Genomic DNA, 27,337 nt, shown 5'->3' on the forward strand with positions numbered 1-27,337 from the left:
GAAGCATGAATCTCAGCCTTTCCCTTCCTGGTCACGGGAGGCTGGTTTATATTTACCCAGAGAAAAGGAATGTTTACCACGCTATCACGATTTTACGATAGTTATTTTTAAAATGTATACTTGACCTATACATTTACTGATTTAAGAAATCAATGGTTATAATTATTGCATTTATACATTTTAAATTAATTTCGTAAAATTTTAATACGAAAAATGTCGAATAAATTGGGAACAGTTTTTATATTGGTTCCAAAGAAAACAGAACGTTAAGAGAGTAGATCACCTTATTATAATGAATTTAATAAAATCGATTCGATTAGATTCGGAATATCTTTAGATGCTGGACGAAACCTTAATGGAATCATCATTTATCCGTCCGATGCACGTAGTTATCAAGTGAGATTTTCATATTATAACAGTCTAAAAGATTTTTTTTATTTGTTTACGTCATGGTGATTTAGTGGAGATTTGTGAATATGTCTTTGATAGAAACATCGAACGTGTGCAGATATACATAAACGTAAACTTAATAAAAACTTTTGAACTCGCAATCTTGGTTCCATCTTATTCACGTGGTATCTGCGCCATATTTACTCAGATATAAACATCATCAGTTTGTAGATAGGTTACAATTATTTATATGTTTTAATTAATCGAACTACCAATTTAATTAACAATAAAATAGATAACAGTTATTATGATTATTATTTATATTATTCATTAAATTAAAAATTGATGGATAATTTAGAAGGAGTACTTAAAATCGTGACCTTCGTGTTAATGCCAGATGAAAAGGGCATGCGCCGGCCTAGAAAATAGAGTATACGAATGTTGTTACTTAGAATGTTTTTCTTGAGATGCACAGAAACACAATAGGCGTTTAAAATCATCATTGAAGACCTTTGCGCAAGAATGATTAGATATAACTACATAATATGTACTAAGATTAAGATCAGTTGAAGTGAAGATAGAGCTAAGAAGCGGATTTTGGCAATTGTTTCGACTTATAGATAAATAATATTATTGAAATTTATTGCGTTATTATTCGCTAAAGATGATATTTTTAGAGCCACGAACACATTACTAAGTAATGTAAGTAATGTAAATATAATGTATTAAGATTGTGATTTTTTTTTTAATTTAAGTGTGTGTTTATTTTTGAACCGTTGCTATTATTTCTTTCTATTTTTGCATTAAATATATATCACAGTTATAAATATTTTGTTCCTGATTATTTTGGCTACAGTAGCTAAGCTCGATCTAGTTATAAGCGCGTATTATTTTAAAAAGTGTGTGAACTATAATATACTATATACTACACGTACCATATATACTATATGTCCTACTACAAATGCATTTTCTATTTTCTCTCATTGGTACTGTCATAATCTTTTGAAAGAACTTATAAAGGGTTATTAGTGCTTTCAACGGTAACTTTATAGTGCTAAACCCTTAAGAACTTGGTTTCGTGGCACTTTTACACACTAAAACTTAGTAGTATTATGAACGCCTATACAACTATCAAACTAATTATACAGTTTCCCTATTTATAGTCGGCATAGACTATAATCATACCTTATCATAGATATTTAGGTTACATCATAGACAAAAAATAATGGTTGGACATATTCCTAATAGTAGAGTTTGGATGGGTTACGCGATGGTTCCAATAAAACGAGCCTGCAGTTCCTAAACTGGTCACTAGACATACGGACCATACAAATAAATCGTATCTCATATGCATAAAATTTAGTATGAAGCAAGCTGGGGCCCCTAATCCTTCGTTGAGGTAAGACTCTACAAAAGTAAACGTACTGACATACTACTTGTTATACATAAAACCTGACGACAAACTAGTATTTAATATTTATATTGAAATATTATATATGTACATATTTGATTCAATGTTATTACGCTTTTAAGATATAAGATAAGATATTTTTCATCACTTATCATTGCTCTGTAAAATATTGCATATACTTGTACATAGATGTCGCAAACCAATTTCAAATCAAATCTATTTTGTTTAAGTAAACTTCTCAATGAAGCCTTTTTGAATCATCGATCATTAAATACTACCACAAAATTTTCGGTTTCGGAAAGCAGTCTCTTTCGCATAGTTGCTCTTTTCAAATAAACAGATTTACAATGGTGTTCTTTACAATAATTAATTAGTGTCATATGATCGAATCTGAGTCTAACTCCAAGCGTTTTTTTCCCAAAAAGTACTTTTTTAATGAATGATTGAATGAAAAATTTATGAAAGATTTATTTATGAATTTAGTCTTAATAAAATTTTTAAATTTAGTAAATGGTAAATCGATTATATTTCCCGGTATCTTATATGCGTATACCATTGCCCAAAAACGTTCTCTATACCGTATGCAAACAGAAACTAGGGTTTACAAGTTTATTCTTATTTCTCGTATATCAGCTTTTATCGAATACTTTTGTATATTTTGCTATAAACTCCGTACTACGATCCAAGTACCAGAATCTGTAGAAATTATACGACACGGTGGCGGATAATCCATCTCTAGATATTTTCACGCCTAAGTTGTTCTGGTTTAAAAAAGTCATTGAAGTATTTTTTACTGCATAAGAATATAGTTTATTATTTTATGACTATCACAATCTTTGTTTTTTTTTTTTACTATTAATGCCTAATTAAATGTAAAATATTGTCTTGCTTCGTTTAGTGAAATAATAATGCTTTTACTAACTGCAAATGTTTGTGCCAAATAAATAAATAATATAATAATCGAGTAATTTTCAGCCCTACACAGGTAGAAAACGTATTTAACTTAGGGGCCACCATTAACACAATGATACATAAAAAACCCTTATTTAAAAAAATATAACATAATTAATAAATAAATAAAATAGATAGTCATGGATAGAAAAAGCCATAAGAGTTTTGCATATCTAAGGCTTCTTATTAGAGGTTAATACCGGATCTATTTTGACTGAATATTGTGAAACAATTACAGTATTATTTATTCAGAGTTATAATTATATAAGACATAACTCTATAACATTATTCAAATAAGTATATATTCTATAAGCAATTTCAGGTATACTTATTAGCTTGCATTCGAAATCATTATAACATTCCCCTTTATTATACATGTTCGGTTAAAACTATTTTTTATTTATAAACTAATAATTATACCTATTTTTTGCAATTATTTTATATGCTAATTATATTAAGCTTGTGACAAAGTAAAATCCGAAGTGGTTCCATCTCAATTTTATTGATGTTGGACATTGTTAACATTTTATTTGGGTAGTGCATCGGGTAAAAATTTATAGCCGAATTCATATTTCTAGCCTGTATTCTACTAGGTTGTTCCGGACTGCCTGGATTATTCTAATATCTAACAGCAATCCTTTGTTTTGCAATAAAGCAATCATTTGTATTGCTGCATACCAATTTGAATAGTGGGTGTAATTATAAGTAAAACGGAAATAACGTCTTAAATACCGTACCTACTGTCGATGCCTTCAAGGTGTAAAAAGTTATATGTAACGTGTAAAAGGTTTGTATTTTCTACATGTTATACTCTATGTTCGTCTTTGTGGTCGTCTGCTAATGTATGTAACTATACATAAAACGTAGGCTTTTTTTTAAAGTTGGGTTTAATATTTGTTTTGGAATTTTAACATAATTCATTGTAGGTAAGTAAAGTTAAACTTCAATTTGGATACAACGGTATAATTATTAACTTTACGGCTTTGCTTTCAGTACGGCAATGTACGCGATGTCAACGACGTCGACTACGACGTCAGGTTCGCGGGCTGACCTGACGGCTACCACGGTGGAGCGGCGGGTACGCGTAGTCCGCCTCCTGCGACCGCGCAAGGCTGCACCTGCCTTCGGCTTTTCCCTTCGAGGCGGCCGAGAATACGCCACAGGTTTCTTTATCTCGAAAGTGGAACTCAACTCCGAGGCTCACCTTCAAGGATTAAAGGTATTTTATTTTATGTTTATTGTACATTATACATTGCCTAATAGATTAAGTTTGAAAACTCTTACGTATAAGTAAAGATAATAAGTCTTTGATTAATTGTAAACTGTTTGAGTGCTGTTACAGCATAGGAGATGTAATATATGATACGTATATTAATAATGACACAAACAAAGCAACTGTTTCAGTGGTAATGAAGTACGCTTACATAGTTTCATAATGACTATTGCCTAATGGGTACTTGGTGGCAGTTTTACCACATTGTGTTCGCGTTTTTACTGAGTACAAGTTTTTTGCTTTGCCTACGCGCGATTGTGCATTATTTATTGTCTACCAATTCGTGCGATTTGTTTTCATTTACGGGTCTTGTACCTTTACAGGTTAGCTTTTTGTGGTTTCCGTATAAATGTACATATGTTTTATTTTTGTTTAATGTTTATATAATATTAAAAAAATAAATTGAAATAAAAACATTTCTTAATGTGTCACTTTATAGTGACATGCTAACGTGATGATATTCATTGCGCAGTAGGTATCCCACGAGCATGGTGTGTCCCATCGTTTGATATAACATGTGAAAACGTCTCACAATTAACTCTGGTCTGTTCGGTGCCTGCTTCATAATTACTTGCGTCCGAGGTTGAATTGTCGCAAGAAGCATTCCATTCTTTCGAATGCTCACGTAACAACCGCTCATGCTTTTAATACATTCATAGGCGTTCTGAGAACTAAGAGTATATATTCATTTGAATGCTTTAAGTAGAATCATGTATTTTTGCAGATGGTATAGAGATTTATATTATTTTTTCTCTGTGTTTGCTAGAATTAGATCTATAAGTTCTTACAATTAACAAGCTTTTTAGTATTTTTTACGTTATTAAAACATCTTAAAACCATCTTAGTTTACAATTTTATGATAATTATTTTTTAATTTGATGTCGTTTGATTTAGAAATGCTTAAAAGTACGTAAGTCGTTTCGTAGTTTTTTGATAAACAGTAATTTATGTTAATTAGTATTTTTTTAATGTGAAACTGGAACAGACGAACAAAAAAAAAATTTATATCAGTAAAACGATGTAAGAATGCGTTATCTAATAAAATGTTGTAGTTTAGAGACATATAAGCATTGTATTTTAAAAACGTGAAAATTCACACAATTACTTCCTTAATAAACTAAACTTACGAAACCTCATAAAAATATTAATTTCCGTTTCTTTAGCAAAACTATTGTTTTTTAAGGCCTATGTCGAAATCTGGGACAAACTACCTATTTATTATCCTATAAGATTTTTTCTAAAGTTTTATAAATGAAAAGTAAAATAAATTTAAGAATTAAAAATAAATTGCTAAGGTATAGTAAATAAGTAATATATACTGTTTAACCGTCGGTTAACAAGTATCATGTAATAATTTATAGTATAAATAAGCTCCTATTTAAAATAGCTTGGCTTATACATATGAGCTTATGAAAAGATAATATTTCGGAAGTTTCAGTGCGTGAGTCATTCAATTACCTGCTCTGGTCAGTAAATTACTTTCTACCACTACCGTGCGCGTGCGCCTCTTGTAGTAAACTCATCTTGTGTAACGCTTGCTAAAATAGAAAAGCTATCATACTTCATTCAACAATCAACCATTTTCTCTTTAGTCTGATATTGAAACCAAATTATATAAACGTAAGACATTTAGACCCGAAACGTTTTGAAAATACATTATTAATAAAAGACTACTACTAATACTACTACTAATACTTACTTAAATATTACATATTAAATCAAGAATATTATATCTTATACCGTACACATTTTGTAACGACTTTAATTTCATTTTTTTTTAACACAATTTGAATAATGTTATCAAAATAATACATTCTCACACTTCCACTTGCAGCTACAGAGATTGTTGAGTCAGTTTGCTTTACACCGTATAAAATTTCAACAGATCTATTCAAACTGACACTGAAGATGTGCTTAACAAAGGTATATATTATTAAATATAACATCAATGTAAGCAAGTGATCTCGTGGCATTTAATTCTGAGCCCAAACCCCGGGAAATCTATCCATACTTATTGTACATAGCCAGTCTTATGTGACGCTAATTATGTAAACCGCATATTAGTCATAATTTATGTATTAATTAAATAATGCACTTTTTTTGCGATTATATAATAATTGCGATCGGTTATGATTTATACAGGAGCAAGTTTTATACATTTTTATACATGATTAAATTAATGTTAATGTTTTGCGTGTATGGATATAAAAAATATAAGTAAGAAATAATTATAGCTGTAAATTTATGCAAAATTTGCAGCTATAGTTATTTCTGTTTGCATTTTTAAGTCAGGTGTATAGTAGATTTATGTTTTGTCAATATTTGCCAAACGTATGCGAAGTTTCAAGTTTCTCTTTACAATATTTATACGAGTCAGTACCAACAATACTTTTGTGTGAAGGTAGGTTACTAAATACCATGTATGATACTCTGAAAGTCATTAGTTATTTTAATTTGTAGTTCAAAATGGTAACTTGGTAATTTTTCATTAATACCCATTTTTTCATGAATAAAATAATTAACAAAATAAATAATTATCTTGTTAAAACATTTTTTTTATATTTTAAATATTATTCATTTAAATCGAGCATTTTTGTGATTATGCATCGTTGATCTATTTAAAAAGTATTATTTGACCTGTAATCGGCTTATAGTGTTTTTTTTAAATAATAAACCTATTTTAAAAAAACCTAGTTTATTGTGAATACCATATAAACGAATTAGGCGTGTTTTATGATTATAATGCCAAGGTTTATTGCAAACCTACCTACCTACTTTATTATCCATTGCAAAAATAATATGCATTTAATATCGAGTAAAACTGATAAACAGCAGCTAATATTTAAAACCTGTGAAAACCTATAACAAAATATTAAACAAACAGTGTCATAATAACAAGTTCGTAAACTAGAAATATTCTAGATTGCTAACGGAATAATCAATTTCATAGACCAGTTAAAAATTGCACTTGGGATGAATGTGTAAATAAAATAAAAACTAACGGCTTCGGGAGCTTGCATAACAACGAGTCTATTCCAAATCAGTAACATTTTATATTTAAAACCTTAAAACATTAAAATGTTTTAATATTTATAATAATCTTTTACTTATAATTCTAGCTATTCTTTAACGTAACTTTGTTATTACAGTAGGTATAAGTAGAGCAAACAATAAAACCAGACGTTATCACAAGTTGAGTCATCGATATAGTTTGCAAAACACTTTTAAAAATTGTTTGCTTGGGTAAATAACCAAGCACCATATCACATGATCATAAAAACCGCATTATATTTATAAATTTAAATAAAATTAACATATAGAACAAAGTAAAGCAGAAGTTTGTATGAAGCAGGCATTCATTTTTTTTAAGAATAAGATTATATTAGATTTTGATAGAAAGATAGATGAACTTAAAATTTATCACAATATATTTATTTATATAGATACTTACAAATACAGATATAGATTTGCTCTTGCTTTTTAAGAATTTGTGCTTCCAACTTGTCACAAGAAATCATGTAGTTGTATAGTATTTAAATTATGCTGTATCATCAGCGATGTTTTATTAATTTAATATATTTAATCTTTTCTGCTTCATCTGTATGCGTGTTGGTTAAGATTTGTGTATTTGTAGTTGAGTTGTTTATTTTTGGTAGACTTTATTGATATAAGAATTATAAGAGGACTTCATGTACCAATTTTGAATTTATAAAATACCCAACTTAACGTGAACATAGAGATCAAGAATAAGAATTCAAAAGTGATTATTATACATTTTATTGAAGCTCTTATCATCAAGAGTTTGTATTTGAAAAGAAACTAAGTAACTAACATTGTAATATATCAAAGTACAAAATCACGAATAAAATTAAAAATTAATGTTTAATTCAATAAATATTTTTTTCTATTAATCAAAACGAGTCAATAGTCAATTTGTTTGTGAGTACTTAATTATATAAGTAATTTGATAAATGAAACGGAAGGACGCCAGAAAGTCTGGGAGCAAATGTGTCCAAAAAAAGGTGGTACGAAAGTCCGAAGGAAAGTTGTCCAATATGTGGGGCATAAGGCGTACCGTCCGGCTTCTTCGCGAGAACGTAAAGAAAGTGGTGCTTTCGTCACGGCGCGACGTGGCTGACATCAGTGCCGATTGCGTGCGTGACGTCACTCATTCAATAGCACCGACACCGACGTACTTACGCAACTTAGGCCGACATTCATATTATATAGTATAATAGTATAACTTCAGTAATCAATTTGATTTTTGTTATGTCGATTAACATAAAAAAAATAAAAGTATTCCTTGTAACATATAATTCCCTAACCAGTATACACATTTTCCGTAATGAAACCTAACGTATCCTAGATGTTAGATTAGTTTTTCATTATATTGTATAATTATCATTTTAGACTTTTTAGACTTGTTCAATTACTATTTATACCACATGCTGTATATTACTACAGTGCCCATGGCATAGACCCTTCTTCACATAGGCTTCTGGCGTCCTGACAAATCTTATTTATTATACCCAAAATCCAATAAATAAAAAATAATGAGGTTTTATTTTTTTAAGTTTTCACAAATATTTATATAGTAAATACCTACTTAACATATTTTTATTTGAAATTAAAACGAAAATATATTTAGTTTAGCCTTTTTTTAAAAATAAATCAAATTTATTTTATTCTTTTCATTTACAGGTTGGCGATCAAGTAGTAAGCGTTAATGGTTACCGAGTGGACGACGCGGTCCACGCAGAGCTGGTCCATTACATCACCTCGCAGTCTAGGCTAAAGATCAAAGTTAGGCGTAAGTTGTATTCGTGACCTTTTCTTCCATTTAAAAACGTTATTATGAGTATGCTTTAGATTTAATCTTTAAATTGTTATATCAAACAAATAATTCATCAAATATTATCTCCACGCTGCTATGTTTTATGCTGATTGCTTTCGAAATATGGAATGTATGAATGAACATTTAAAATCGACACACTTCAAGCGTGTGTCTCTCTGTGTTTTATATTCAATTACTCATCCTCGATTTTATCTTTGCCAAAAAATGTAGGCATAGTTATGACTCTTTAACGTGTAATCAGCATTAGTACTGAAGAGCGTATTATTATTATTTTTTGAAAGCAAAGTATAATAAACTTGAAATATGCATTATTGATTGATAATTCATTGCAAGCCCGCAATATTTATAGCCATTTATTTCTCAATCTTATTTTTATAATAATTCCTCTTAGAAACTTTCAGTAACTTGGTGTGCCTATTATATATACAGTTTGTTCAATATGTAATTCAAATAGAATCAATGTGATGTAGTCATAGGTTTAGTATATATATAAATAAATAAGATTGTAGTTATTATGAAGACATTTTTCATACTTTATAAAAATAATTGATCAATTAACCGTGCCAAAAATAAAACAACTATGGTATACACTTATCGGAAGCGTTCGCGTATAGTGTAACAGTTCAGATTTGAGCATTACATAAGGTAATGAGAAGAGTTGAGTATTACAGTGCACAATTTGTAATGATACAATTTGCAACAAATATAACCTTAGTAATAGAAAAGAATCGTACATTACAGAAAAACAACTGACGCGACTAAAGACGTTTGCTCAACATATAAATAATCATAGATTGTAGAAATTGAGATATATATCGTACATCTACATTTTTTTAAATACGCAAATTTAAATTTTCAAGCAATACCTTGTCGATTATGGTTTTCATACATAATTAATTGTAATGAATGTTTTATTTCAGATGTGGGGATGATTCCAATTAAAGAGTAAGTTTTTTTTTTGATTTTTATTTACTATAGTAGCATTATCATATATAAAACAAACAGTAAGATGAAATATAGAACATATTTACCTTTTTTTAATATTTGTTTTGCCATTGCCACATTGGTTGTTATTACGATATCTTTGCTTATAATGTGCATGAATATTATTACTTATTATATTGATTATTAATTCGAAGTAACCTTTTGAAGGATCTATGGAAATTTAAAAAATATATAGACGTCGTCAATACGCAACTAATCATGGATAATATGTAACATGTAATAAATATGTAACATGCCTGTTGATTACTCATTTCGTTCAACGATTTAAGAGAAATTCAGATGTAAATTTTGTATTGTTCATTCTTTAAATAATAGTAATAGGTGTAGTACCCATAGATCCTGATTAATATTGAATAGTTACTACAATGCGTAAAAAAGATTATTGTTATTACTGTTATTTTGACAAGGTCACATATTTTTAAAATTTTTATTTATAAGTTAAATAAATGGTTTGTATTTCTGTTGCAGAAAAGATCAAGAATCTTTGTCTTGGCAGTTCGTGTCAGAGCGGGCGTCCCTCGCCTCAGACGTATCCTCTTCACCGACATTGTGTCACAACACTGAACACTTGGCGGATTTGCGACTGTCAATCTTAGTGCCACCAAGAGCTAAGCTTGGTTGCGGGTAATTAAATCTATAAACACTAAATGTAATATATATGTATATAAAGTTTAAACGTAGGTTCTAAACATTTTTTATGTATAATGACAAAAAAGAACTGTAATGCTGAATCTTTTTTAAATACGATAGAAATCAATTCATAAAGTAAAAATATATAAAATTCATAATCTTTTACAAATACGATCATTATCAATTCATCGTATGTTTAAACGATTATATAAGAATCATATTTATAAAAATATTCAAAGGATACCCAAATAAGTAAAGACTATTATGGCTACTTGGTAGGACCAAGTGAAATAATTTAGATTTTTTAGCTTTAGACCAGCCCGAACATGTCTTCTAAATACAATATTTTTTTTTATGTTTAGAATATAACACCATAATGTTTTATTTTGTGGGTCAACATAAAATACGGTTAAAAATATAATTTATGTCATACCAAGCCAAGATGGCCCAGTGGTTAGAACGCGTGCATCTTAAGATCTTAACCGATGATTTCGGGGTCAAACCCAGGTTACCCCGGCAAGCACCACTATATATATGTGCTTAACTTGTGCTTTTAATTTATCTCGTGTTCGGTGATAAAAGAAAACATCGTGAAGAAACCTACATGCGTCAATTTAAAAGAAATTTTGCCATATGCTTATTCTACCAACCCGCATTGGAACAGCGTGATGGATGTGTTTCAAACCTTCTCCTCCAACAGAGAAAAAACCCTACACTAAGGCTTCTTCTCTTGGTATGGGTAAATTTGTACATTACACGTGAAATTATTTTTGTTGCAGAATTTGTAAAGGTCCAGATTGGAAACCAGGAATTTTTGTTCAGTTCGTAAGAGAAGGTGGCATTGCGCGAGAAGCTGGTTTAAGACCGGGCGATCAAATCTTATCGTGCAACGGCCACGACTTTGCTAATATATCATTTAATGAGGTGATTATTTTATCTTCGTAAATAATGATTCATTGTATCGTTAGCGATTTCAATTTCATAGAAAATCAGAGATACGATACCAATAAAATATTGTTCGTTTTATGAACCGTTATTAAAATAATTATTTGCCAATATTGACAAATAATTTCATTTAAGTCATTTATTACCAGATAATAAAAATAAAAGGCGCGAAAGTTAAAAGTATACCTACTATTTTATTTAAATTATTAATTTTTTTTTATTGTTTGAGTTCCAATTATTCTAACACTTTTTACAACATCATCAGGCCATATCAGCGATGAAAGCGAGTGGAAGACTCGAGCTCGTCATCCGAGAGGGCACTGGAGCCGAGTTGGTGTCACCTGAGAGCTCTGGATACAATAGCTCTGCATCTTCAGCTGCGGGCGAGCGAAGTCCGGCGCCAGCGGCACCCGTCATACCCCTCGCACCCCCGGCCGCATTGCGACGACGACTCGCAAGCGTAGCTGAAGAAGCCGCGGACAGAGCGGACAGGTTTTAGTTATTACTATTTATTAACTCTATGAATTGCATAAATATTATAAAAGTATGCTACTGCTGGGTCAAGAAATCCGCTCAGTTTTTAAGTAAAGATTAGCAGCTATTTTCACCACGCTGATCCATTGGTTGATCCGTTCTATTGTAGTGGAACTCCAATGCTGTTGGATTGTGGACAGTGGATACATAAAGTGGCAGATTGCCATCCAATACAAGCAAGTTTCATTACGATGCTACTTTCACTACTGAGACAGAAATGACTTATATACACAATAAAGCATGACAGTTTACTTTCTTGCCCAGGTCTCATAATCTTCGAATTGATTTAAGATTCCAGTAGCCCATGTACTGGGCTATTTCGGTAATTAAGGTTATTTACATTTATTGCAATCAAACGATAAAGCATATCTTATTTACTTATATCTGGTGTTAAAGAAAAGGCTTTGAAGTTGACAACACATGTTTTAATCAAAAATATCTATCAATAATTAAAATAATAATATGATTACCAATAAATTATCGAAATCAATCAATGATGTTAAATGAACATAAACTAATATGTAAAATGTGAGGATACATTATATGATGAGATAGTGAATAATGTATTTTTCCTTTTTTATACTTAATCTGTATTGTGTATGTTTTTTTAGGTTGACGATGAATAGAATAAAACGAAGAACATGGGACAGCTTAGACTTCGATTGGAAGAACAAAGACATTCATAATTTTGACGCACCTTCTGACATAGAGCCTGATTATGATTGTCCCAGCATACCAAATAATCCCCACACGTACGAAAGTAAGTCTCATATCAAAAGTAAAACTATAACGGAATATGAACCTACGAAAGTAACAAGCCCATTAAATAGAACAATAATAAATTTAACCGAAGATGGCGCTACAATACAATGTAGTTACGATAACAACACAACTAGGAAGAATATGTTTCCAACGACTCAAACGATTAGAGAAAAAGAGAAGAAAACTATTGTAGTAGAAGTCCATCACATGAATACAACGACTTGTGCTAAAACACATTGCAATTTTCCCCCACCTTTTGTAAAAGAAATTGATGCAGACTCTACCAGTATAACTAGTTCAGCCACGTTATCAAGTGCCATTGCTGAAGAGATACAGAGAAGAAAATTGGTTTGTAAAGGTTTCTTTATATTATTTAAGATACCGATTATTTTTCAAATTATTTTATCTTTATCTTCAAGTTTTTTATCATTAAGCATTAAATACTTGTACAATAAAAATACACCACAATTTGGAAAATTACACTATTAAAAACCTAACCCGTTTTGATGCAGCCAAAAGCTCAGAGGAGGTTCAGCATCGATTATATTAGCCAACGAAATAAAAAAGCGTGAATAATCGCGCCAATTCAAATCTATTCATTGAACCCAATCAGTCGGGACCTTCTTACCTCCTTATAAACATGTTTATTTGTTACTTGTATGCCACTTTTGGAAAGTAGTAGTTAATGGATGTAAAATCCAAACTATTAATTTATTTTAATGTATTCAAATTTGGCTACGTATATAATAGCACTGTTTTTTACCATCAATTTTATTAAATAAATTTAAATAAAATACCGTGCACTTAGAACTTGGAAATATTTTTTGGATGTAGAACAAGAAAACAACTCCAGAAAAGGAAGTTAATCCAATACCAGTCAAGAAACCCAACATTCCAAAGGCTATAGATAATGACCAAAAAAAGCATCACGACGCATTAATGGACGAATTTAAGAAGGTTCACAGAAAAATGTTTGCGAATCAAGATACGGTGAACGGTGATCTAAATAAAGAAAATCAGATGGACTGTTTGGTAAGTAAAATGTAATATTTAATGTTTCGAAAATCGATGTTAGTCTAGTGACTAGCTTATAAGGCTGCAGTATGAGCGTCTAGGAATTAAGTACTGGGTCAACCCAATAAATTCGGTCAAGAATCTCTCAATAACAGCCCGCAGGTTAGAATGTGTTTATGTTTCAGTACTTTGGTCTAAGAAGCGCGTGAATAATCCGTTATATAATAATAATCCAGCCCCTTATATCTCTCCGGTCGTGTCACATAAGTAATCGTTTTTTCACAAGCACCATAATACCTCCTACACAAATTATTTAAAAAATGCCGCTTATTTTTGGATACTTAATACAATTTTTATTTTACTTTTTTTACGTATTATAGTCTATTAAAATTGCTAAAGTATCTCTTTAATATTAGATTTATAGTTAGTATATTTTACCATAAAGTCCCGATTTTTCCACGTACATCGTGTTGCTATTAGAGAACAATGAAGTTTCCTGTATGAAATGAGTATGATAACAATTACCGTAAGTCTGTAACAGACATTGCTATTGTGCCACGGTTTATCAATTTACACTTGAAAACACAAACAGTTTTTTCACAAATTTTCAAAATAAAACTGAAGAGTAAAAAGAAATATGGTTTTAATAAATCATTGCATGTGACCTATGTGGGAATAAGCTACGATGTACGTCTACGATAAATCTAAGTTTCAATAATTATACATGTCTTGTTATGTACAAGACAAAAATAAAAATAATTCGGATTAAATTTATATGTAATAATTTATATCGATATTGATCTTGCACCAGCATCAGTAGCAGTACTTCCACTTAGTTGATATGTAGGTATGTGTTTTGTATATAATATTGGCATGTCTTAACATTAAACATACATAACAAAGGAAACAGTAATCCATAAAAGGGGGAAAGACGTAAGAGGGGAAAATTACGAGTTATTAGGAGGTTTCGGGGTGAAAATCTTAATGGCATTACTTATTAGGATATCACAGATTGTAAATGTTTAATGTGGAGAAAAAGTGTTTCATGACCTGAAACTGACATAATTTATGTATTTTGAAATATTATTGTACTATTAGTGACTTAAATATTACTTTGATAGTATTTAAAGTATCTTAATATGGAGTTTTGCCTTATTTTCTTTTATAGCAAAAATAAAAGATTTTTTTGTATACTCCAAAATAGGTTTATAAACCTGTTTTTCCAAGTTTTTTTGTTCATGTTCAGGGATAATATAGTTATTTATCGGAGATTGTAGTGTAAGACTTATAGACATATAGACTAAGAAATATTTTTTAATAAGATATTTCAACTAGAGACTAAACAAAAGCTGTTAAGACGGCCATTAATTAATATTTAAATATTTTTTTCTAATTGTGTATTCGTTTGTTAATACAATGTTGTAATTATATAACATTTGCAATGAGACCAATATCTTACGAAATTAACACGCCTACTTCGACACAAGTCATTATTACCGGTTTACATAAGTGACTATTGGAGCGTAAATAAGTATTTTATATGAAATCTTACTCAGGTGTAAGCATCGAGTCTGTAATTATTTGACACATCTAAAAAATTGCTAATTAAAATTAGGAATGTTATTTTTTAAATACATATATAGTGTATACACCTACATATTTATTTATACCTTGTAAATAAAAAAAAGAAACATCATTATCGATACTCACATAAAAAATACAGAAAATACAATATAATTTAAATTTTGTAGTTCACACTTAGCAACCTTATTTCTTAATAAAGAAAGATTTTTTACATCATTCCTAATTCATTAACAGACTAAAAATGTTTTTTCACTAAGATTTAACTAAGTAACATTCAACAAATATTTAATTATCAAGGTAACGAAACAGTCGAAGACTAATCCAATTATGTTTCTTTATTCTGTGAAACGTCTAGAATCTTTTTAATCTAGTTTAAGGTATATGAGGTTGCCGATGCAAAGTAAGTTACAGTTTAGCTTATTAGCGTCCCATGACCACGCAAATAGGGTTACCATTTGCCTCAGTCACCGAGTTAACTCTATTTTAGCTTTAATTATATTCATTATTTAGGTGTTTTGAATTGTATATGTATATTTAATTATTTATATATACCTATGTTTATGGGACACGATGAAGGTATTTCATAATTAGTTAATTAATTATTTTGATTTTTACTGAAAAAGTTACGTTATGTAATTACCTACTTCGTTATTTTAATTATTGTTTAAACTCTGCTGGCCCTAGTAGAAGGGCACTGACCCTCTTTCGTAATAAAAGTGACGGTGCGTAACCCTTCACCTAATATTTTTAATCCGACTACTTTGTATTGATGACTATTTTAATTATGAACTAAAATATAAATATAATGTGTCAACAATATGCCCTTGCATTTTTGTACATTTTTTTGTGTGTTTATTTTCTCTGTTTTTCATTCGATCTACTGCTTGGCTTACTGTTAAAGTCGATATCATATAATGCCGCGTACGTTTAATCTAATCTCTACTTGACATTATCGCATTGAAAAAAAATGTCATATATCTCTGCGTTTGTAATATACGCAATCTCTATGAATGTTTAACTTGTTCATAATAAACTCCAAAGTTTTTAAATGAATATAATATATTTATAACTTTCAATACATCTCAAGTATTTTTTTCTATACAATTACTACAAAAATTAATATACTTTTCATTATACACTGCAATGTGTTTTACGTAGGGTACATATGTACGCACCTGTATTTTAAACTGATACTGTTATTTACCTACTTATATTAAAAATAAAATCCATACTTCAAGAGCTTTTCTCGTCAACAAAGGAAAATTTATAATAGTTACAAAACTATAAAAAAAAGTTGCAAAGCTCTCGGAATGACAGTGTCTGGCAGAGTAGATTAGCAAACCAATTCCAGACATGTAAGAAGGTTCCGTTCATTAGAGCTAATCGCCTCAAAACCCGTCTAGTAGCGGGAAATTAACCCAACAACAAATAAAATCGTGAGGAGAGCTGGCGCTATGCAGGCAGCTGACTGTAAACGCCTCGCGAGCGAAAGATGATTTATGTTACGTGATACGGTTTTAGTATCGAACCTAGTCTACTAATAATTCTATTTTTTTTTTTCAAAGAATCGATGTTGCGAATGTATATCACACATCGACAGGTTAATAGAACACTGATTTTGCATGATTATTTATGCCTCGCACTGATAACGTCGGCCCCCGCACCTGTGGCGTTCAGTCGCCTCACCACATCCGTCGTTGATGTGCACCGCCGCGCGCCTTTCTTGTAAACTGCTGTTTGCGTTTTACCGGCAACAGCAATAGACGCAAAATACGCTAAAATACTGATTTTACGAGCATCGGAAAATTATCTTTGACCTTCACGCGCTCTTGCGTTATTTCCATGGTTTTCGAATTTTTATGCATTTTACGAAGTTTATATTAAAATAAAACTAAGTTGTAACAGATAGCGTTCAATACTATCGTGCCATGTTTGTTATTTCTAACTAATATGTGATATATGTTACGTCAAAAATGAAGAAATACAACAAATCATCGCCTATTTTCACTCTTCAGTGCTATGAAGTAAGTTATGACTTGACAAGGACAAAGTTTTCATTGTTTTTAACGTTCAAATATTTTTTGCTCTTTTAAGATTTTTAGACAAAAATGATAATTAAATACATGACGAATAATTAACTTGAATAATATTAAAAATTAAATAAGCCTCGTAGCCAGACCCTTGATATTTATAAGTTTTCCGTGTTGTTTCATTTCCCGTGAATAGAATTAGTCAGCACATATATACATCTACGGCTATATATTTGACCTATTAATTACTCGTAAGTAGAGACATTAATATCTTTAAAAGATCTAACAAGACAAAGCGAAAAAATATAACAATCCGCATTTCTGTATATGAATGAGTATATAATTGCCACTAATTAGTCTGTTATGATACTCGTAATTAACAAAACAATGATTTACAAAATTGTATTTTAAAAATATATTATGTTAGGTTTAATTTTGTCTAGTAACTTACGTCATATTTTCCTCGTGATGCAGAACATTACCTACCTGACGTCATGGTTGTTATTAACTAATTTACTTTAATTATATTCGGTTTTAAAGGCTTAACTGCAATGACACGATGTTTGTACCTAACTAAAGTTCAATGTCGGAGCACAGATCCTTACGTGCTTATTAAATGTGTTATCTCACAAAATCCATCGTAGGAGCATTTTAAATGAATTGCCTTAGTTAATTTAATTATATTAGCCTTATTTACAATAATCTTTATAGCCATTATACTTGTGGTTTTAAAAAAAAATATGCTATATCATATTATTTTAATGAATTAGTATTGCTTGCTCGGTTCACTTGGAAATATGTTTTAGGTGTTTTAGCTTAAAATAATAATTAATTGATTTTTTCATCAAATGTTATATATAAAGAGCGGTGTGTGTTTGAATTATCAGTACTATGATTTCAGATTTTTTGAAGCAGTTAGCCTCTTCTTTGAGAAAGTTTTATGTTTTGACGCTAAGCCTTAGAATGCCTTGTATTATTATTATGACTATAAGCTTATATAAGTCTCGCTTAACTATTATTCACTAACCAAAGACTAATTTAATACATCCGTAACAAGTCTAACGATCTGCGTGTGAGACAATAATTCCAGCTATCCAGACATTTATATATTTTTAATATGGGATCACTTCCCTGCTTTCAAACCAACTACATCACGCATGAGGCCGCTTAGCGTAGATAGCTTTTGGTTATTACCACGACCAAATATATTCTGTAATAGTTCCTCTTTTTTATTTATACACTATGCTGTTTATTATATTATTATATGTTAATAATATAATAGGAAATTTGACAATTTCACTATTTATTATATGATCAATCAGCTCTCGTGTTAGTCACAATTGTATTTAGTTATCATTAAGTTAACTCTGTAAAGTGCTCCAAGAATACGTTCCTTTTTATTACTCCTGTAGGTAGTCGAATAAAACCGGTCAGGTAGGAATAACATCGGCGAATCTTTGTTTTTTATGTTACCAGTAATTCATTTCATTTAAGCAATTAGGATTTTGAAGAATTTGCAAAAACTTGCATGCTATTTATGTTAATAAAATAGGAAATTTTTAATATTTTAATTATCCTTAAGCTTTATGGTCCACTTACATATAAAAAAAAAACCAGAATAAAAGTTGAAAAGACGATCACAACTTTACTAACGATACATAAAATACTATGCTGTTTTCTCGGACATAGTAATATTTAACAAGAAGTCAAAATAATAACCATCTACTGTTTCAGGATCGACAATCAACTCTACCGATTAGGAAAGCTGATCAACTACCAGTGGAATTAATAAATGATAAACAGCAAGATAAACGAGAATTAATACAGAAGCCTCCTCCTCCACCTCCAGTACGTTGCTAACATCGCATTTTGATTAAAATATTATAAATGTTTCGTATGACGTTGTAAGTTACATTCATATTGTTCTTTCTAAATATTATTTTATTTTCCTATAATTATTTCAGATGCCGTTTTCAAACGGACAACAAAATGGCGACCATAATAAATCTGATAGTGACTTAGGAAAATCGGAAAACCATGACATAATTAAAATACCAAACCTAAGAAAAGTTGGAACATTAAATAGGATACCAACAACCGATTATAACAATAAAACAGATGTGCCGATAAAAACACGAAGCTTAAAAGATGATAATGCTGAAGTGGAATCACTAGAATCCTATAAATTAAAAAATCCCGTAAACGTTGCGCCTAAAGCACCTTCTAATTATTTCATTAAAGCACCAAATGGTTCGACAACTATGAAGAAACATGCACGGCCAGTTTCTGTAACTATAGGAGAATATGTCAACAATATTGGCAGGAAAGAACCATCAAAACTAGATTTTCTAAATGGTAATAAATCCGATACCCATAGAATGGCCGGTGATGAACCAATTACTAGTAGACTTCAATCAGAGTTAGCTCTTACATTATCTAGATCGAATTTACGTAAAAAGACTGAAGCTTTAGTAAGTATTTCATTTTAAAAATACAAATATTACATATTATTAAATTCCATTTAATGACATATATCTATAAGCTTATTTATTTCAGGCTCAAGCTTCTAAAGTCAAACCTTTAACAAAAAAATTAAATGCAAATGATGAGAATTTTCATGCCAGATACGGCAATAATCTTTTGCCGCTACCTCCATCAATAACAATTCCTAAAGTATCTATTTTAAAATATTGATTATCCATTATTACTGATTAGGTCCTTAAGTATAATTCTACAAAACGCCTTCGTAATAATTGATTTATGTAAGACATTTTTTTAAGAATCTCCTTAATGGCACATTATTTCAATTTCCCCTGTCAAACCACGCTCATAATTTTGCATGCACGTTAATGCACGTATTATATATTGAAAAACTATTTTTCCTAACACTATAAAGGCAACAAACTACATAATTAGTTAAAAATTGCTCTTTTATCACTTACATCAATTTCATTTTTACTTTTTAATGGTATTTGTTGGGCACCAGTGTTATTTAAACGTTATTCACTCTGAATAAATAAAGTAAAAAATATATTAATTTAATTATTATTGGTTTTGGAGTGGATTATTGACACAAAATAGAATTTTAGCATTCAAGTAAGCCGTAAGCAATTATTCGACTATATTTAACATTTCTTTACGACTCCACATATAAAGAATAATTAAGTAAATCTGTCATAAAAAAAAAAACAAGAATTGTTTCGTTTTTCTGATAGTCTTCGGATTCTTAGAATACTTAATTAATAACAAGAAAATAGTATGTTAATTTGAATAAGAAAAAAAAACTATATTTTCTTCCTTTAATTTATTTGTTTTTCATAATATCATTTTTATTACTAATAAAAACTGTCGTACGTACTTAAATGCCGCCCCATATATTTAACTAATGATTACAAATTTTTGTTCACAGGGTGATGGAGGTCGATAAAAACTGTTCTTTTAATCTAGACTTTTAATCTAGATGAAGAATCTTATTTAACAGAGTTTGTGATAAATATCGACCTTATCATATTTATTTCAAAGATAAATCATCGAAGTTAACGATAGTATAGTTATATTTTTATCGCGTGTGCTTGTGTTTGCTATCTTGTTGCATCCCTAAAATATGTATATCTCAATTTTTAATTATTATATTATACCAAAACCATGTAAACTGAAATTGAAATTGTAATTAGTAAGAAAAAGTAATTGTATTAAATTTAATACTAAAAACATTTTATTATTTACTAAACAGAATACCAGAACTCTATAAAAGATTATCAATTAGGTAAGGTTTATTAAATGGATCGATAAATGTTTGCTGAAAAATAACTATTTAACTATTAATTGAATAAAATTGCTGTGACATCCTAAGCACGCTTATGTATAGCGTTTTAAACATTTATCAACACAAAATACATTTTTAGTGTACCTATACAATTACAGATATTCAATTAAAAAATTGAATACCTTAGTCATTTCGTATAATAATATCACTATATTCAAAATATATCAATAATGAATTGTTTGCTATTTAAATTGTAGTTATACTTATAAATATTTTAAAATAAAATATAGATGAAACTATGCTCATCAACCATAACTTCAGTCTATGTAATTTACAAACCTATGTCGTTTAATATGTGCCTTCTTTATTTATATTATAATCCTGTAACAAAACCCTGACTTACTTTATTTGCCTTACTACTGGCAATGCACGTTGCGTACGTAGATAATCATGACTTTTACGTATGTCGAAAACACAAAATAACGTATACTTTTGAAAAAAAATCGTTTGGCCAAAAAAGAATTACTCCTTTGCAGTGGTATGGCGGCCATTGGGAACTGTCGAAAAAGTATGGCAAGGTGATTTTCGTGAATGGCTACTCGACGATAATTAGCTATCCAAAAATTAGCCTGGTACAAATGGTTGAATTGTTTTATTAAAATTAATGTATGGCGGTCTGTAAGCCACACCCGAGAAGTATGGCATTATGCTACCGCCGACTTCTTTTTTTTCGACTATATGAAAATACAAGCATTTTTGTGGAACAAATCGTTCCGACACTCGTTATTTTTCCGACGCGTTCGATTGAAGCCCACAAGATTGGGCCGCGGGTGCGAGCGCAATGACCATCATTTTCCTTTTTGCCTTTACGTAATTAGACCCCTGAAGAACCGCCATACTGGTACAAATGACCAAATATTTTGTCATTATCATCTCCCGGTCTATATAATAATGTATTAAATGTCAATATATAAAGACAATCTAAATTCATGTAAATTAGTTTATAAATAAGATACAACAAAGGCATTGAGTGCATGTGTGGAGATGAATGGACAAATAAAGCGCCTAAACTCAAACGTAAAAGTTAAAATTAAAGTTGAAAATAGCTATTAAAATTATACTATTATAAATATATTTTACCTAAAGGCTACATGTGTGAAAAATATTTTATAATCTGCTAATATCTACTTTTATATAAACGTATTTCTAAAGTTCTTTTACTAGTTTTTTGACTCAGAAAATCTTGTAGGTAACTTGTGATCTTCTGCGTTTCCGCTCTCGTTTTAGGGGTTGGTCGTTAGGTGTTAGACATAAAAAAGTAGTCTGTCCTTGGACGCCTTGGAGTTCAAGCTATCATCAGGCATCACACCAAATTTCATGACATTCAGCTCAGTTCACTTTGGTAATGGAAGAGCAACAACAGATTCGCATGTATAATATTAGTATAGTATAGTTTCATTTTAAATTTATACAAAAAAAATTAAAGACAATGAAAATAATTAAAATTTTAGGAGAATAATCGAAGTGTAAACAATCACTACGTTAAAGAAATAGTGTTGAAACTAATGGGCAGCTTATCCTGTTTTTACTAGTGTCAACTGTCACTGTCAACTATTATTCTTCTAAAATGTCAAATAAATAGTAACCTAAAATTGTAATGTATATATAAAAACATTTTATTTTATATAAATGTTAGGATAATTAAGATGACATTGATAACTAAACCTTATCGTTACTTATTATTTTCAAAAAGCTATAAATGCTTTTTACAGTCATCAATATCAATTCAAAAAGTGACCACAAATAAATTTCACAGTACTACTAATGTATATGCCAAACTGTTTATTGAGCATGAAAATAAATATGCCTGTAACGTTATGCAAAATAACGGGTACCCAGTAGTTTTGACAAAAATTGACATAAGAAAACCTCAAACTTTGTCTGAAGAACAATATAGAAATATACTGGAAACCAATTGGTTAAAAGAGAATCCAGAAACAATATTTCAATTGTTCTCAAGCTTAGGTGAATATTGTTCTGAACATAATATTTGTATATCCAGTAAACAGTTTGATAATTATATAGATGCTTTAACAGACTGTATACAAGTAGCTACGGATGAGGAGTTGAAATCAATATTTTACGCTCTTACAAAATGGCCTGAAACTGAGTCCATAAGAACTAGAAATTTCATTGAGGTTTGGGCTGCTCTTGATGACGAATGTTTTAAAAGACTAAAAAATTGGTCATTTGATGAAATGTTATCATTTGTTTCATTATTTTATATGCTTAACGTGACAAAACTAAGTTCATTTTCATCTAGATGTCTATTGAAATTTACTGGTAAAGCAAAACAACTGACAAAAACTCAAATTGTTCAAACATTATTTTTTATTGGAATTATGAGGAAATCTCCACCTGAAATACATAACCTGGAAATTCAAGTAGAAGAAAAATTTTCTGAGTTCACTGTTGATGAACTAGCAATAATTGCAATGGGTCTGTTCAAAAGCAAAACTCCAATAAGAAGCAGAACATTAATTTCCAAATTAATGGACAAAATTATAGAAAACTCTTCTCAGATACATGAAGTTTCACTTGCATCATTACTAAAAATTATAAGATATTCTATAAAAAAAACTGACAACGGTAAAATGTATGACATGCTTGAAACTCTGCAACATGAGACTTCTAGACTGTCCGTTATGTGCAATGTTCAAATGGCATTAGTAGGAAGTTCAACTTTAACATTACATGAGAATTGTCTTAAAAAAATAGCAGAAGCTGCAATAGTTAATATATCAACTGCCAGATTAAAGGATCTTGAAAGGTTAGTCCTTACATATGGGATTTTTAATTTTAGACCAAAAACAAAATTTTGCCTTTTTTCTAAGGTACTAGATGAGTTGAGAAATCCAGATCGTGCAGAAGAAATCAACCAACATGGCAGATCATTTTCTTGTTGTGTCGCATACCTCTGTCTCCTTAATATCCATGCATTTGATTTAATTAATAAAATTTTAAGCCCAGACTTTTTGCAAAATGCGTATGGCAAACATTGTTATCAGTATGGAAGAGAAATTTTAACGATTCACAATACAGCAAAAATTTTTGGAAAAAATAAAGTTACAAACATTCTTAAGGATAATCAAGTGGTCCTTTTATCAAAAAAGTATACAGATTATATACCAAATGAAGACTATGAAAAACAATATAATATATCAGAAAAGATGTTTATAGATGTTGTTAATATTTTATGTGACATGCGTGGTGGTAAAAACTTTGTAACTAGTAATCATATTCTTACCCACCATCAAAGAGGAGGTAAACATATTTTTAAATTATATCACTACTGATCATAGAATTGGCACTTTAAGAAATATTTACCATCCATTTAATCATCAACATACCAGTAAACTTTAGATCTAAGGTCTGCTAAACTGGCTTACTTATAACTATAATATAACATTGAGTATAACACTGTTTTTTAGAGAATCTGAAATTTTAATGCCTATGCCAACAATGCTTGTGGCCATAATTTGTGGAATTTGCTACTTATGATTTGTCTGTTTTAATTTACTTTAAATAAATTCATAATTTTTGTGTTCAATCATATTTACGACGTTTAATACATGTTTTTGTTTCAGATATAATAATTTGTGATAGTAATGAAGGGTTGCCACTACCAGTTAATAAAGCTTTTTCAGAAAGAAAATTTGGTTTTATTAGGGAACCCCCTGATAGTAACAAGTGGATATGTTTAATAATTGCAGGCAAAAACACCATAATTCAAAATACAAATTCCCCAACTGGACATTTTTACACTAAAATCAAGGAACTAAATGCGCTAGGATATCATGCAGCTTTAGTAAGTGTTTTTTAAAATATACCTATTAGTTTACAGTTCAGTATATATTATATACGTTTTATTGATAATACGGCGAGATAATTATTCCCAAACAATGCAGAGTGTTGAAATATGTGTAGGATTTTATCAGACACAGATTCAGGTCACAATGAATCAATGATTGTCTTTACAATTATCTACAAATTTATTTAAAAAATTGCACAGGTAAACTTGTACTTAGTCATTGTAATTTGTCCGATTTTAATTTCGACTGATTGGTTCCACCGATTTTTTAAGTATAAAATGAAATAAACACTTAATTATTTTTAGTTTCGAAATTAACTATTATAAATTAAATTACTTATTCTTGTAGGTGAGCTGGAATATTTATAGTCAATTAGAAAAAAAGGATGACAAAATGGAATATCTAAACACCGTCATAAAAGAAGCTGTAAATAGTCAATTATGAATAGAGAAATATTTGTAGGTATGTGTTTAAAAATAAATATAATCTATAAAGAAAATCTTTGTTTTATTTAAAAAGTGAATATACTATCAACGTTTAAAGGTATCTTTGTTGGACGATTTTATCGCCGGAAAGGATCCAATCGGATTTTTTTTTTAAATTTCTGTCAAATATATAAGTCAATTTTGTGCTTTCTGCAAACTGCAGAGTTATGTACCGCGACTAAAAATTATACCATGAAGGACATGCTTTATCACATAAAGGGAAGAAGAGATAAGTTGTGTTAAGGAGCTATGTTCCAAACGTTGGTGTCTTATGATGTCTTGTGATGTATGTAAATACTAGAGTCCGACCGAAACTGGTTTTCGGGCCGAAATCGAAACCGAATATTCGGCCGTTGCTTTAGTTTCGCCCGAAACCGAAACCGAAACTTAGGTGGTCAAATATAAAAATACCTTTAAATGCTGACATTTGGTGCATTATATCCATTATTCTGTATTAATTAGGAAATAGAAACACAGTATTATTAAGTTTGTTGTACTTAATCATTTACCTATACATATGATAAAATTGGAGTGTCTGTTTGTAATATTTAAATAGCCCTTTTTTACTCAATGCGTATGTATATCAACACGGTACATATACCAAAATAACATTTCTTACAATTTTTGTCTGTCTGTCTGTTTGTTCCGGCTAATCTCTCGAACGGCTGAACCGAATTTGACGGAACCTTCACTGGCAGATAACTGATATAATAGGGAGTAAGTTAGGCTACAATAATATTCGCGGGCACAGCTAGTTTAATATAATATAGAACAATGAATACATATAAAATCCTTTGTCAAAATTTATCAATATTTTGATGTGCTTTTAATGTTTCACTGATACTTTTGTCGAAGTACTGCCAAATTGGATATTTTCTCTTTGCGACATTTTACTCAAAATAAAATAAATCAGTAATACTAAACGAATACAATAAAAATACGTCAATAGATCATCGGAATGAAATACATAATGAAATAAGTATACCTATGAGAAACGAAGTTAGGCGAGCGTGCACGACAACTTCCGAAATCAGTTTCGGCAAAAGTTTCGGCTCATTTTAGCCGAAACCGAAACTGCCGCCGAATCTTGATTTTTGGCCGAAACCGAAACTTCGGTCGGACACTAGCTAAATACCAGCACATTCAGAAAGGAAAATATAACTCTGCTTCTAGTTTTTTCAATATCTTCATTCATAAGCCTAAGGCCTAAGGCAGAGCACATTAGCAGAATTTGACAAGGGCAGTGACGTAGTGTGGTGGGGGCAGAGGGGGCCATGGCCCCGGGCGCCATATCTAAGGGGGCGGCGCCCGGCGGATAAGGAATATAATGAAATTATTATATAGCATGACAAAAAAAAACGCGAAGAGTAGATTTTAATCTAATTATTTTAAATTTATTAGTGACAAAAATATTTAATAATATTAGAAACCTTGTAAACCCTTAGGTCCCCTTAATATAATATATAAAATTTTAAATAAGTTATAATTGAAATAGGGGGTGGCATATTTCCTGTTGGCCCCGGCTGCAACAAACCTCGCTACGCCACTGGACGAGAGACTAGCGTTCCTCCTTCAGGAACACATGCGTTCTTATCGCTTGCTAAGTTTGTCTTAGGGAATTTCAATCATATTTTCCATCTTTCCTTTCTATACATATTCATAAGTCGGGTGAACACGATTGTATCCCTCTGATTGAGCTACTGATATTTTCTCCTCACTTGGCACTGGTTTTAACACGACTTTTCTGGTCATACTACGCTTTAGGAGTAATCCCGAACTCCTTGAGTACTACTTTGATGCACTCGAACTCTAAAAAAGCAATCCTCAGAC

At 30.3% G+C, this 27,337-nt stretch overlaps 2 protein-coding genes across 3 annotated transcripts in view; both read left to right on the forward strand.

Moving 5' to 3' along the window:
* LOC124544027 overlaps positions 1-21,279 on the forward strand; it is a 28,349-nt gene extending 7,070 nt beyond the window's left edge. The window contains exons 2-13 of one of the 2 annotated variants that reach the window (XR_006967513.1): positions 3,746-3,971; positions 8,727-8,835; positions 9,801-9,825; positions 10,354-10,509; positions 11,295-11,439; positions 11,726-11,952; positions 12,606-13,104; positions 13,591-13,788; positions 19,119-19,232; positions 19,349-19,855; positions 19,941-20,146; positions 20,794-21,279. Coding sequence is in view for 1 of the 2 variants with exons in the window: in XM_047122409.1 (XP_046978365.1) it covers positions 3,753-3,971; positions 8,727-8,835; positions 9,801-9,825; positions 10,354-10,509; positions 11,295-11,439; positions 11,726-11,952; positions 12,606-13,104; positions 13,591-13,788; positions 19,119-19,232; positions 19,349-19,855; positions 20,794-20,811 (2,217 nt within the window). In the remaining variant the exon portion in view is untranslated. The remainder of the gene's footprint in view (positions 1-3,745; positions 3,972-8,726; positions 8,836-9,800; positions 9,826-10,353; positions 10,510-11,294; positions 11,440-11,725; positions 11,953-12,605; positions 13,105-13,590; positions 13,789-19,118; positions 19,233-19,348; positions 19,856-19,940; positions 20,147-20,793) is intronic. The other variant, XM_047122409.1, reaches the window with a different exon arrangement.
* Positions 21,280-22,296: 1,017 nt separating this feature from the next.
* Positions 22,297-25,515, forward strand: LOC124544332. Its single transcript, XM_047122833.1, has 3 exons — positions 22,297-24,474; positions 24,798-25,018; positions 25,371-25,515. The coding sequence occupies exons 1-3, from the start codon at positions 22,857-22,859 to the stop codon at positions 25,464-25,466; spliced, it is 1,935 nt and encodes a 644-aa protein (XP_046978789.1). The 5' UTR covers positions 22,297-22,856; the 3' UTR covers positions 25,467-25,515.
* Positions 25,516-27,337: the final 1,822 nt, after the last annotated feature.

The sequence above is a fragment of the Vanessa cardui genome, chromosome 4 (assembly GCF_905220365.1).
Source record: "Vanessa cardui chromosome 4, ilVanCard2.1, whole genome shotgun sequence".
Lineage (NCBI taxonomy): Eukaryota > Metazoa > Arthropoda > Insecta > Lepidoptera > Nymphalidae > Vanessa > Vanessa cardui.